The sequence below is a fragment of the Rhinoderma darwinii genome, chromosome 1 (assembly GCF_050947455.1).
Source record: "Rhinoderma darwinii isolate aRhiDar2 chromosome 1, aRhiDar2.hap1, whole genome shotgun sequence".
NCBI lineage: Eukaryota > Metazoa > Chordata > Amphibia > Anura > Rhinodermatidae > Rhinoderma > Rhinoderma darwinii.
In genome coordinates this window covers 623246332-623259828 of record NC_134687.1, presented here as the reverse complement: position 1 = coordinate 623259828, position 13497 = coordinate 623246332, and the positions used below count along the sequence as shown (strand labels likewise).

Sequence of the window (13497 nt, the reverse complement as noted above, 5' to 3'; positions counted from 1 at the left end):
ACACGAGAGCTGGTGAAGTCAACAGCAATCTGGACGCACAAACCACATACAGCATGGGTGGGACATTTCACATTAGTCATTTTATTTGTTACTTTTCCATGTTTACAGCACTGCAGAATATTTATTTAGGAGTTATGTGGCAAGCACAGAAAATACGGTGACTTATCCCGTCACTAAATCAGGCATTTTGTTTACTCTTGCAGGCGCGCCAGCGCAGCTCTGAACTGCTTAAAAAGATTCCATGAAATGAAGAAACGAGGCCCCAAACCATTCAGCCTGTACTTAGATCACATTGTACAGAAGGCAAACGCTACGCATCAAAAAAGGGATCAGCACCTGCGTGTCCAGAAGGATATATTTATTCTCAAGGCAAGTCCACTAATAATGTGGAAACGAGTCAATGACTTTCACGGGGCTCCTGTATCATTGCGTTTTCATTGGGTTCTTGATGAAATATTTGGAAACTCCTAAATAGAGCGCCGACCCCTTAGGGTATATTTACACACCACTGATTTGTTGCAGAAATTTCTACAACTGTTCCATTTATTGGGTTTGTAGAAATGGCACTATTTCTTGGAGAAAGCTGGCATTTTTCGGTAAGGGCTGGGAGGCAGCTTGCTGGAGGAGAAAACTTCTCACTTTTCTGAATTTATTTCTTCATTTTTTTTCACACCCTTTAACTTGCATCTTTTTTATTTTTATTTAGGATGCAGAAGAAGCTTTGGTGATGAATCTACGGGACAGCCAGGTCCTCAATCATAAAGTGAACCTAGAGTGGAACTGGAATCTCATAGGGACCATACTAAAGGTTCTTGAGTTCTCTTCACTTATTCATTATATTGGTATCATGCTCAATGCACATGGCAGAGGGGAGGACCCTCTGTAAAAAATGTATTAAGAAATAAATCAGCACAGAATATTACACCTAAAACTGATGTCATGTTCAAAGGTGGAGATAGATTTTAAAGCACAACTTTGTGTATATACCTTATTAGGGCATCTTAAAATAATAGATGGGTCATCTGATTTGCCTCTCTAAGCGAGAGCAAAGTAACGCTGCAAAGAGTGCCTCTCACACTGCAGAACCGGAGTCAATCATTGAAACCAGCGCAAGGGAAACAGGACTCAGGCATTTTTTAGGAGTGGGTAGAAAACTCAGGCTTTTCCTCGAGTCGGCGGAGGAAGCTGGACTCAGGCTTTCTCTATAAATGGCTGGAAGGATGCAGGACTTGCAGGCTTTTCTTTGAGTAGGCAGAGGAAGCAGGAGTCACAGTCTTCCTCTATAAGTAGGTGAGGGGAAGCAGAACTCACAGGCTTTCTCTATGAGTGTGAGGGAGAGGGAGCAGGACTCACAAGCTTTCTCTATGAGTGGTTGGGTAAACAGGGCTTACAGGGTTTCTCTGATTTCTCTGTGAGTTGTTGGAAGAAGCAGGAATGGACTATCTCTGAGCGGGCGAGGGAAGCAGGACTCAGGCTTTCTCTATGAGCGGGCGGGAGAAGCGGGACTTACAGACTGGGTGGGGGAAGCAGGACTCACAGGCTCTCTCTGAGTGGGCGGGAGAAGTAGGACTCAGACTCTGGGTGGGGGAAGCAGGACTCACAGGCTCTCTCTGAGTGGGCGGGAGAAGTAGGACTCAGACTCTGGGTGGGGGAAGCAGGACTCACAGGCTTTCTCTATGAGCGGGCGAGAGAAGCAGGACTCACAGGCTCTCTGGTTGGGGGAAGCAGGACTCACAGGCTCTCTCTATGTGTGGGCAGGAGAAGCAGGACTCACAGACTCTGGGTGGGGGAAGCAGGACTCACAGACTCTCTGGGTGGGGGAAGCAGGACTCACAGACTCTGGTTGGGGGAAGCAGGACTCACAGGCTCTCTATGTGTGGGCGGGAGAAGCAGGACTCACATACTCTCTGGGTGGGGGAAGCAGGACTCACAGACTCTCTGGGTGGGGGAAGCAGGACTCAGACTCTCTGGGTGGGGGCAGCAGGACTCACAGACTCTCTGGTTGGAGGAAGCAGGACTCACAGGCTTTCTCTGAGCGGGCGGGAGAAGCAGTACTCACAGACTCTCTGGGTGGGGGAAGCAGGACTCACAGGCTCTCTCTATGAGTGGGCGGGAGAAGTAGGACTATATATCCCTGAGCTCAGCCCCCCTATTCAATGCTTCCCGCACATACCTGATAGATCCACTTTAATTATATGCGTCATTTTCTCTATAATTGATTGTGTGGCTGTTTTGAGTTTTCACCCTGTTTATTTCCTAACAATCAAGTGAGAAACAAATTGAGTAAAATCTGCTGCTTTACTAACCATGTTTATTTTACAGTGGCCAAATGTGAATCTGAGAAACTGTAAAGATGAGCAACTGCACAGGTACAGATACATGGACTTTACCGGTGTCTGCATTGCTGTATCTGCAGTGTTGTCACATTGTGCTCTGTGCTAGTGCTTTTCCAGGTTTAAGCCGTAGGACGATCCATGAATTTTCTTTTTTTTCTTTCTGCACTCCAGGTTTGTACGACGGCTACTGTTTTTTTACAAGCCCAGCAGTATACTTTATGCCAATTTGGAATTGGACCACAGCAAAGCTAAGCAGCTGACGGTAGTAGGATGCCAGTTCACAGAGTTCCTGCTTGAGTCAGAGGAGGTGAGTCACATTTCACTTGGGATGCTGTAATATAACAAAGGGAATGTATAATCAGAAAATGATGTATTGTTGAAATATTTTTTCATGTCCCCATATAAAAACAATAGTCCCGTAATCTTGCCGTTTTCACACTGAGCCTCACAATACACTGACACTTCCTGTTCTGTAGAGATCACTTCTCAGCAGCCGTCTCATTATCACAGGCAGGATTACACTGACAGGTAACACCTATATATAGACTATATAGGTAAATCCTGGCTCAAATGATCACAATGAATATTATTAACAATGAGTATTTTTTTTGGCTGGAGCAGGAAAAAAGTCAGGTGAAATCCAAACACCTAGAAATAAAACAAAAGTAAATAGTTTTTCACCGCTCGAACAGCACTGAGAAACACAGTCCAACCTGTAGTCTTATAGACGGTTCTGCTCAGTCCACAAGCAATAGACAATCCAGAGAAGTATGCAGTTGTTCTGATCCTTGTAGTCCCACGGAGCTCTACACCTTGTCTCGATACTCTGGCTCAAGGCAGGATAAATCCTATGACTCGAATAAAGAAAAGGAGAAGTAGTGCAACATCCTCTGTTTTTTTTTGCAATACGCAAGTTTTATTCCATACTTACAGGAAAATAGAAGAATCACCAATGTTTTTATTCTTCTATTTTCCTGTAAGTATGGAATAAATCTTGAGTATTGCAAAAAAACAGAGGGTGTTGCACTATTTCTCCTTTTCTTTATTGGAGTCATAGGATTTATCCTGCCTTGAGCCAGAGTATCGAGACAAGGTGTAGAGCTCCGTGGGACTACAAGGATCATAACAACTGCACAAACCTTCTCTGGATTGTCTATTGCTTGTGGACTGAGCAGAACCGTCTATAAGACTACAGGTTGGACTGTGTTTCTCACTGCTGTTTGAGCGGTGAAAAACTTGATTTACTTTGGTTTTAACACCTCTATATAGATAACATAGGATCCACCATTTATAATAGACTGATCCTTCCTGTTCTGTAGAGATCACTTCTCAGCAGTCATCTCGTTATCATCAGAGGCAGGATTATAATGATTTGTAATAAAGCTAGAGGCAGATGACACAGGATCACACCATTGATAATAAGGGATGGATACAGCTCAACTACTCTGAGCAGGTCACTGAGCATGCCCACAACACTCTCCCATAAAAGTCCCACAGCTCCTCCCCCTCCCTGCACATTGACCTTCTTCTCCACATGTGATAGAGCAAGCCCACCACACTCCCATAGAAATCAATAGGTGATAGTTACAGCCCAGCCCCCCCCCCCCTCTCTGCATATTGAACTCTGCACAGGTCACAGAGCATGACCTCTACACTCTCCCACAGAGTTTTCTCCTAAATTCAGTGTACAGAAAATAAAACAATTTGATATCCGAAAATAAATACAAATTCGAAAAAAGAACGTGTATCCGTATCTAGTTTTAGTTAATAAAAATAAATATAGATCATACATTCCCTTTAAATAAGGCCAAAGCTGACGACACAGAGCTGGATGTGTCTCTCTGACACCGCCTGTAGATGAGGCCTGACCCCCTTAACCTTTGCTGTGCTGAAGCCTTCACTCTTCTATGAGATTGCTTACATTGCTTAAAGATTGACATCATCTTGTAGGTCTCCTCTGAGTGAAGACAAATCCGCATGATCAACTGCAATGTCTGTCACTAAAGTACGACACGGCCTGACTATCAGCCCAATGTCAGATCTCGTGTAGCCGGCTTAAACCACACCATCCAGATGTATCACCTTCGTACACAAATCCGCAGCAGAAATTTTTTGCCGTGTGTCAACCTGACCATATAGGAGGGTTAAAGCCGAGCAGACCTCCCAACTGCAGATAACCTTATGTGGCCGGTTGCAATGGGGTCATTTAATTTACGCTCTGCAGACACGTGCCACAGTTTAATGTGAAGTTTTGACTTTTTTTTTTTTTGACCCCAGGATGGACAAGGTTACCTAGAAGAACTTGTGAAAGATATTGTGCAGTGGCTAGTGTCCATATCCGGTATGAAACAAGAGCGCAGTCTCCAGAACAACGGCTTACTGAACACACTCAGCCAGTACTACTTTCTCTTTATTGGTACTCTCTCCTGCCATCCGCATGGAGTCAAGATGCTGGAAAAGTGCAATGTATTTCAGTGGTAAGTATCGAGAGCCCAGGATAAAACCCCTTCACTGCTGTCAAAAATGTTTTACACTTTTGACATACACAATTAAATTCTGAATAATAAAATATTCATTATACACTTAGTTTAGAAAACCCATTGTCGCGCGCCCCGTTAGTGAATTCTGAGTTAATAGAGGGGGGGTCCTTTGTTCAGGATCCTCATCTCATAGAGTGGAGAGCGGTTATAAAAAACATCTCTCTGGAGGACCTGTCCTGTCCTGCATTACACAGACAGCACATTGATCTGAATGGGCAGTGTGTAATGCTTCATTTCCCCTGTGGAGGCGCTGCAGGGGAATTAAAAATTTACTGCCAGGTTTCTACACAGATCACAGCTGATCACTGGGGGTCCGAGCAGCAGGACACTTTGCGATCAGCTTATTATCGAGGGACTCTTCTAACAAGTAAAGATTGTCCAAGGCGGAGAACCTCTTTAAGGGGGGTCTGAAGTATGAATTTCTTGAAAAGTCCGGTATTCAAATCATCGTCATTTTTTTTTTTTTTTTTTTTTATTATAGTCTCTTAAATCTTTGCTCGCTGAAAAACCAGGACCAATTATTGAAGTTGGCAGTGTCTAGTTTGGATTACAGCCGAGATGGACTTGCCAGGGTTATTCTGTCCAAAACCTTAACCGCTTCTCCCGAGGTACGTCTGATTAATGCCGCTGTTTATTTTTCTGTATCCCAAAATCAGTGACGCGTAAGGCGATGTTCAGACGTCGCAGAATTGCTTCAGATTTTCTGTCCGGATTTGCGGGTGGAGATTCTGCTGCGTATTACAGTAACAGCAGAGTTGATGAAATTGTAAAAATCTCATCCACACGCTGTGGAAAATTTACGTGCAAAAATGTACGGTTTTATGGCTGTGTACTTGTTAAAGATTTTCCCCTTCGAGTTGAAAGTTTCCTGCAGAATTGCTGCATATACGCAGCAAAAATAAAGAAATACCATACTCCGCTCCACTGGCATTCCCGTAGCGACTCGTCCGCGCTTCCCCCGTTGGAGTCGGTGCAGCCTGCTTCATATTAGTCATCCCAGGAGGCCGGCTGCAGAGAGACCAGCTTGGGGAGCAGGAACGCGTCGGCTGCGGAGTATGGTATTATTTATAGCATTCATTTTTTTTATCCCCCCTTTTGTTGTCCACAGTGGAAAATCCAGCCAAAAAATCAACATCACAAAATCGTATCCTGTGTGTGGGAACAGTTCACACGTTGCGTAAATACTGCAGTTTTTCTGCAGCGGAATTCGTTGCGGACAATCCGCAGCAAATACATTAGCAGCAAAGTGGATGAGATACATCAAATCTGCGTAAATAGTGATCGGAAAAAACGCTCGGAAATTGACCTGCGTTGCGGAATTTTATTCTGCAGCATGTCAATTGTATTTGCGTAAACGCTGCTTAGTTGTTACGGGAATTCCCCATTGAATTCAATGGGGAGGTAAAACCTGCAACAAATAGCAGTTGTCATGTTTTTTGCACCGGGTTCTCAGCAATTCTACTGCGAAAAAATGCAATTCAGAAAAAAACAAACCTGATAGTGAAAAGTCTGTGTTCCTCCCTCCAGTTTCATCCCATGTGACCGCCGCAGCCAATCACAGGCAGCAGCGGTCTCCTGGGATGAAGCGTCATCCCAGGAGGCCGCCTGCTAGCAGGCCGGTTAATGCAGCAGTTTTCCCAATTTGGTGCGCTTTTAACGCAGCGTATTTGCCCCGTGTGAACACGGCCTTATAGTGTTTTCTTAGCCTTTTTTTTGCTGCTGCTTCTTTTTATTTTCACGTTTTTAAAATGGACTTCTTTTATTTCACGTATTCAATGTTTGCTACTGGTCTTGTTTTAACGTTTTAAAAGCTATGTGCACATTTACAATAATTTTTTTTAGTTATCCAATGCATCAGAAATAATAGGAAAAAAAACAGCTACTTTGCGAAATAATCTTGATGAAAACGCCTACCGTTTTGTGTATACAGCTTCAATGCAGACCTATTTTTTTTCCATGGTTAGAAGCTACAAACATGCCCTGTAGTCTAATCCTGCAGTCATACTCTTTTACACTTTTTACACTCTCATTGGATAGGACTGAGCTGCAATACCAGACGTAACCTATGGAAAGGAGTGGCGCTGTTTCTCTGAAATAACAGCAGACCCTTTTTTTCCCCAATCTCTTTACATTTTATTGTTACCTCAGGGTCTATTCACACAATGTGGTCAAATTGCGGCAACCCTGCAACATTGCCCCGATTTTGATACCCGAGGCAATAAACTGATTTGGCTGCACCGCATGAATAGACCTTAAAGAATTTCTTCAATAAATGTCTGATCGGTGGGGGTCAGACTGCTGGGTCCTGGTCCTATCCTGGCGCACATATTTACCCGCTGTACTTGGCCAGAACTGGAGAGTCTGATTGCTCGTTGGGTATATAGTGTAAAGACGAAGATGACATGTTTTGTTGAATCTCGAGCACTCAGTGTTTTTTGTTTGGGCAGAGTTGTCGTCTGTACGCCACTAAGCACCTGCGGGTTCTCCTGAGAGCCAACGTCGAGTTCTTCAGCAACTGGGGGATTGAATTACTGGTGACGCAGCTACACGACAAAAACAAAAATATCTCTACAGAAGCCCTGGACATCTTGGATGAGGCTTGTGAAGATAAGGTGATTCAATGAACCCAGAAAAGTGTCCATTGCACCTTGTACCCGGGAAAACCAGCACTGACATTGAGCTCACCAGATTGTGGGGTGTCCCCATAGTGAGATACACCCCTCCTTCTCCCCTTATGATTGGCTTGTTTGAAGGGGTCCCATCATACGAGAAGTGGCTGCCCCAAACTAAACATTAGGTGTCAGAAACGTTACCAATTTTGAAGGAGAGAGGTCCCATCCCAATTTTCAGTGGAAAGGGTGGGCGCACATGCCTAAACCCTCTCTGAATCAAATAAGGGACAGTGGCGTACTCACTGTACAGCCAGGCCACCCCATTGCTATAGAGCCGTGGTGAGGGGACCCCGGTTCTGGATTCTTCCTGCTTCCCAACATAGAGCCGTACAGGGAAATTTATTAGAGGGCGGTTAGTGTAATCGGGGGGAGGTACGAGGCATGGCACGGGCCTCTACCTTGTTAAACACCACAGAGTGAAATCTACGCCATCTAGGGGCTGTCATAGATTTCCTCTGTAAATCTGTCGGCAAGCGGGTGCCCCCTTTATCTAATCCCCGCCCACTTTTCAAAAGTGCTGTTGGCGCTGTAAACTGCCAGAAGCAACAATTTTACCCGCAAAGGTTTATAAGTTACACCCATAGTATTTTCCTGCCATCACCACTAGGGGGAGCTTATTTCATAGAGATTTTTACAGCTACCATTGAGTTCAATAGTAGCTGTATACATTCATATTCACTGAGCTCCCCCTAGTGGTGGCTTCAGGCAGCCCGTTTTATCATGTACTGTGAAGAGAAGCAGGGGATTTGGAGCTGTGTTGGACTAAGCGCCATATTTAAAGTTGGTGGGGTTTCAAAGTCATGCGGAGTGAAACTTGTTTATTAAACCATTGAAAATGCTCCGACCCGGTGTCACCCAATCTGTTACACGCTGCACAGGGGAGAGATACTGGCATGGTGCATTAGTATTACTAGAGCTCCCACTACTTTGTTCTATTATGAGAGATGATTTAATTTGTCGCTGATCTCATTGGAAGGGGGGTGTAATCCATGTTCATTTTTTATGCTAAAATGGAACAAATGAAAGATACACGAGAGTGATGGATACAATCAGAAAGTCCGCTGTCACTCATAGCATCTCCTGTCCTCTAGGCTAATCTCCATGCACTCATCCAGATGAAGCCGGCTCTCTCTCATCTTGGAGATAAGGGGCTGCTCCTCCTCCTAAGGTAAGGAAGACATTTACAATGTAGAATTCCTTCATTGCGAGCCTGTCCTGTTATTTTCATCCGACATGTATGTTGCAGGTTCCTGTCTATTCCAAAGGGGTTTTCCTACTTGAATGAAAGAGGTTACGTGACGAAGCAGCTGGAAAAGTGGCACAAGGTACGTGACCATATTTGTGTGTGAATGTCAAAGTTTGGTTAATTTAAAGGGGTATTCCCGCTTTAGACATTTATGGCATATCCATGGACTTGGCTGTTTTCGTAACACCCATAGGAATCCGTGTAGAGAGCCGCGCACATGCCTCACCTGATGACCTCCGTTCTGGAGATAGGTGCGGGTTACAGACCTGGGCCCCGCATCCATCAGACATTTTTGGTATATGCCATGGACTACTAGTGCAATGTATTAGAAAAAAATCTGATAGTGGTCTGGTGGGACTAGCGAAAAGCGTGAAAAAAAAAAGTTGAAAAAACTATAATAAGTTTCAAGTAATAAAATAAAACACAATCGCCCTTTTTTCCCTTATGAAGTCCTTTATTATTGAAAAAAATAAATAAACCATACATATTTGGTAACGCCGCCTCCGTGACGGCCTGAACTATAAAAATATTGTCTTATTTATTCCACACGGTGAACGGCGTAAAAAAACAAAAACTTAAAAAACAATGCCAGAATTTCAGTTTTTCGGTCACTTTGTGATACATAAATTGGAATAAAATGTGATCAAAAAGTCGCACGTATCCAAATATGGTACCTCTAAAAACTATTACTGGTCGCGCAATAAACAAGCCCTCAGACAGCTCCGTCAACTGAAAAATTAAAGAGTTATGGTTCTCACAACTTTTTACAATAGTCATTTTATCGTTCAAAAAGAGGTGAAATAAAAAAGTTCTATAAAGTAGGCAGCGCCAGAATCGAGAAGAATAAAGTTAACATGTAATTTATAACGCATGGTGAACGCTGTATAAAAAAAAACTAAAAAACTATGCCAGAATTGCAGTTTTTTGGTCACATTGCCTCCCAGAAAATAGGATAAAAAGTGATCAAAAAGTCGCATGTACCCCGAAATGTTACCAATAATATTTACAGTTCGTCCTGCAAAAGAACAGCCCTCATACCACTACGTCTATGAAAAAATAAAATAAGTTAACGCTCCAATAAGTCAGGAAATAAACATATGCAGTTGTGCAGCCCGAGGGGAAAATTTCTTCTGTTTCAAGAGTCGATTTAGCAAGGCCCTAAAATTAGGGAACCAGGAAGGGAAGGAGGGGGGGGGCCCAAACATCTATCCTGGAAGTGAGGGCGCCCGTATTATACCAGGACAACACTTTCCCAGCAAAATTCCTCAAACTGCATAGGTGCGGAGTGTGGACCAAACGGGAGATACGTAAGGACATCATTTATCAGTGCGACACCGGCCTGTGCAGAAAGGATTGCTCCACTGCGTAACACACATCTATGGATCATTTTACCCCATTATTATACCACCTGACTATGCCCCTGATGTACTCTGCCCAGCTCTCATGTACCCCACATTATAAACGGAAACACCAGCAATACTCAAACAAAACTACTTCACAAGCCAAACGGCGCTCCCTCCCTTCTGAACCCTACAGCGTGCCCAAACAGCAGTTTACATTACACAGGGAGATGCGCTGCCGACTAGCAACCATTTTTTGGTTCGCATAAAAGATGGGATCAGCCAATGAATGAGCGTTTGTCCGTTCATCGGCTGTTCTTTTCCTGGTATACACAGGCTTGTATATCGGGAACGAGAGTCTGTACAAGCGCTCGTTCAACTAATCATTGGCCCGTGTAAAGGGACCGTTTACCTGGCACTGTGGCCCTTTCAGCCTAAGTATCAGTGGGGGTCGCGGCAGTCAGACACCCACCATTCACAAAGCAATGGCATATCCTAGCGATATGCCATCACTTACAATAGTGGAAGCCCCTTTTAGCATATATGAGCCGCTTTAGACCAGTGCTGTGTAAGTTGCCGTCTTGTATCGTGAATTTAACAGAACTTTTACAACATTGGATTCTATCGCCTTATCCGTCACTTTCTATTATCATTTGTCTTTCTTTTTAGGAATATAATTTAAAGTATGTCGATCTGATTGAAGAACAGCTCAACGAGGCGCTGACAACCTACCGCAAGCCTGTAGATGGAGACAACTATGTCCGACGCAGTAATCAAAGGTAAATGCGCTGCTTATAAACACACCGATTTTCCACGGATACGACGAGCAGTCAAATTTTTTTTGTGCATTTGGGAGGCTCGTCCGGAGCGGTCGCATACATGAACACGTGTCTTGCTATTGCAACGATTTTCCCAATACAAAATGATGGGAAATATGTGGTTGCGCAGACATCTCCTTAGGTTCCAAATATTGGAATCTTTGCCGTACAGACAACAGCATTGATATTGAGATTATTATGATATGGTGAAACGCCAACATGTGTGCTTGTCTTGTTTACAGAGTGCAGCGCCCGTACGTGTATTTACCAGTGCACCTGTATGGGCAGCTAGTACATCATAAAACAGGCTGCCATCTCTTGGAAGTCCAGGTAAGAATAGACTCAGAATATGTCATTGCAATACTGACTAATATTAATTGAATTTACGAAATTTTCGTTAAATTGAAATGCACGTGCGCTGAATTTGAACTCTTTCATGGAAAGTCAGTAAAAGCAGGATTGCCTGAAATATATTAATGTAGTTGTTCTCTATTAGAAAAACATGGCGGCTTTCTTCTAAAATAGCGCCACACCTGTCCATGGGTTGTGTCTGGAATGGCAGCTGAGCTTGAAATGAATGGGACTGAGCTGCAATACCACACACAACCCATAAACAGGTGTGGTGCTGTTTTTGGAAGAAAGCAGCCATGTTTTTTAACTAAACAACCCCTTTAAGATACATTGACCCTGCATAGCAAAATGTTGTTTTTGTTGCTTTGACGCTTAAAGGTAATGTGTCGCTAGAAATATTATAAATTAGATTCTAATTTATAATATTTCCCAGCGCTGGTCACTAGAGGGAGCAATTCCCAAAATTGCAGCATTGGCATGTGGTAAAGCAACCTCATTGCTTTATGCTGCAAAATTTGAGAATACTCACTCGCTCTAGTGAGCTCTCCGAATCCCCCCCTCCTTTATCCTGGCTAGTGCCGGGAGAAACGAGGGGATTGAACGGTCAAACCTCCTACACTGTGTGTCGCCATTTTTTGAGCTAACACACAGTGTAGTAGGTTTACATACAGTGGTAATCACACACTAAATCACGTACATACACAGACCTAACTTTCCTGCCGCCGCCGCTCACTCCGGTCCGTCCGCTCCGTCTGCTCCCTCCGCTCCAAGTGCACAAGTCCGGAAGCCGCGACTGGAAGTAGTCATCTTACTGTCCGGCCGCGGCTCCCGGTCCACAAGAAAATGGCGCCGGACGTTGTTCGGCCGAAGACCTTCAATTTGGACTGTGTGGGAGCGGCGCATGCGCCGTTCCCACACAGACGGCGTACAGCATAGTGGATGGAACGGGCCCCGTTCGCATTCACTATGGGGCTGTATGTGCCGTATTCCATCTCTGTATGTGTCGTTAATCGACACATACAGAGATGGAAAAAAAAAATGGCAGCCCCCATAGACAAGAAAAAGTGCAAAAATAAAAAAAAGTAAAACACAAACACACAAATAAATACATTTTTTTTCAAATAAAACACTAAAAGCAAATTGATATAAAAAAAAAATTTCCGCGACACTCGTCCTTTAACTCCACCTGCAGCGAAAAAAACGATTATAGTGCAGTAGTGCAGCTGCTCAAAGCAATATTGGTAACTGAAGGTATTTTGAAAACCTTTTTTTAGTACACATTCCTGCACTAATGCTTTTTCACTGACAGTGGAGGTACGCTTTAAAGGTTTGGGTGTTTTTTTGTTTGGTTCATTATACAAATTCTACTTTACTGACCCTTAGTTTTTATGTGTTTTCTACAGAACGTTGTACCAGATCTTAGTTACACTGTTCGATCTCCATCATTGGATAAGTGGGAAGGAATCAAACAACTGAAAGCAGCTCTTTGGTCATTGGTAAGAATAATAGCTTAAAGGAGTTCTCCGCTTTGGATAATCCCTATTTGTTAGAAGGGTCCCTTGACAATAAGCTGATCACAAAGTGCTGAGACCCCGAGTGATCAGCTGTGATCTGTGGGGAAACCTGTCAGTAAGTGTTCAATTTCCCTGCAGCGCCACCACAGGGGAAATTAAGCATTACACAGTGTCTATTTATATAATTGTGTGGTCTGCGTAATACAGGACAGGTCCTCCAGAGCGAGAGAGACACTTTTTATAACCGCTCTCCATTCTGGTCACGAGATGAGGATCCTGAACAGAGGACCCCCCTCTATTATCTCAGAATTCATTAATGGTGTATGAATATGGGTTTTCTAAACTGGACTATCCCTTTAAAAATCACAGTAGAGTTAAACAAATGAAGCATTGCCAGTGGACCATAATAATCACAAGATCACCTGTCTCCTCCAATTCAGATAAGAGAGAGATATTATAGAGCAGTTAAAGCCTATGTCCACTTTAACAACCATTACCTTTTATTGTGCTTCAATACATCTAAAATGAAAAATCGAGCAACTTTTCAATAGGTCTGGATTAAAAATTGTGTATGGTTTTGTTTCTACAGCTCCTATGTAGATCTATGCATCTCCATGGTAACAGACAACAAACACTGTTTTGTTGGATTCTGCAGTCATGTGGTAGGTCATCAAGAAGTA

General features: G+C 43.5%; 1 protein-coding gene across 3 annotated transcripts in view; it reads left to right on the top strand.

Annotated features, from left to right (window-relative positions):
- Positions 1-13497, top strand: part of RICTOR (RPTOR independent companion of MTOR complex 2) — a 115429-nt gene that overhangs the window by 72644 nt on the left and 29288 nt on the right. For all 3 annotated transcript variants that reach the window (XM_075842177.1, XM_075842168.1, XM_075842187.1), the window contains exons 17-28: positions 204-369; positions 707-808; positions 2323-2369; positions 2508-2643; positions 4614-4813; positions 5358-5484; positions 7324-7488; positions 8640-8716; positions 8795-8873; positions 10804-10913; positions 11195-11282; positions 12707-12799. In XM_075842177.1, coding sequence (XP_075698292.1) covers positions 204-369; positions 707-808; positions 2323-2369; positions 2508-2643; positions 4614-4813; positions 5358-5484; positions 7324-7488; positions 8640-8716; positions 8795-8873; positions 10804-10913; positions 11195-11282; positions 12707-12799 — 1390 coding nt within the window. The remainder of the gene's footprint in view (positions 1-203; positions 370-706; positions 809-2322; positions 2370-2507; positions 2644-4613; positions 4814-5357; positions 5485-7323; positions 7489-8639; positions 8717-8794; positions 8874-10803; positions 10914-11194; positions 11283-12706; positions 12800-13497) is intronic.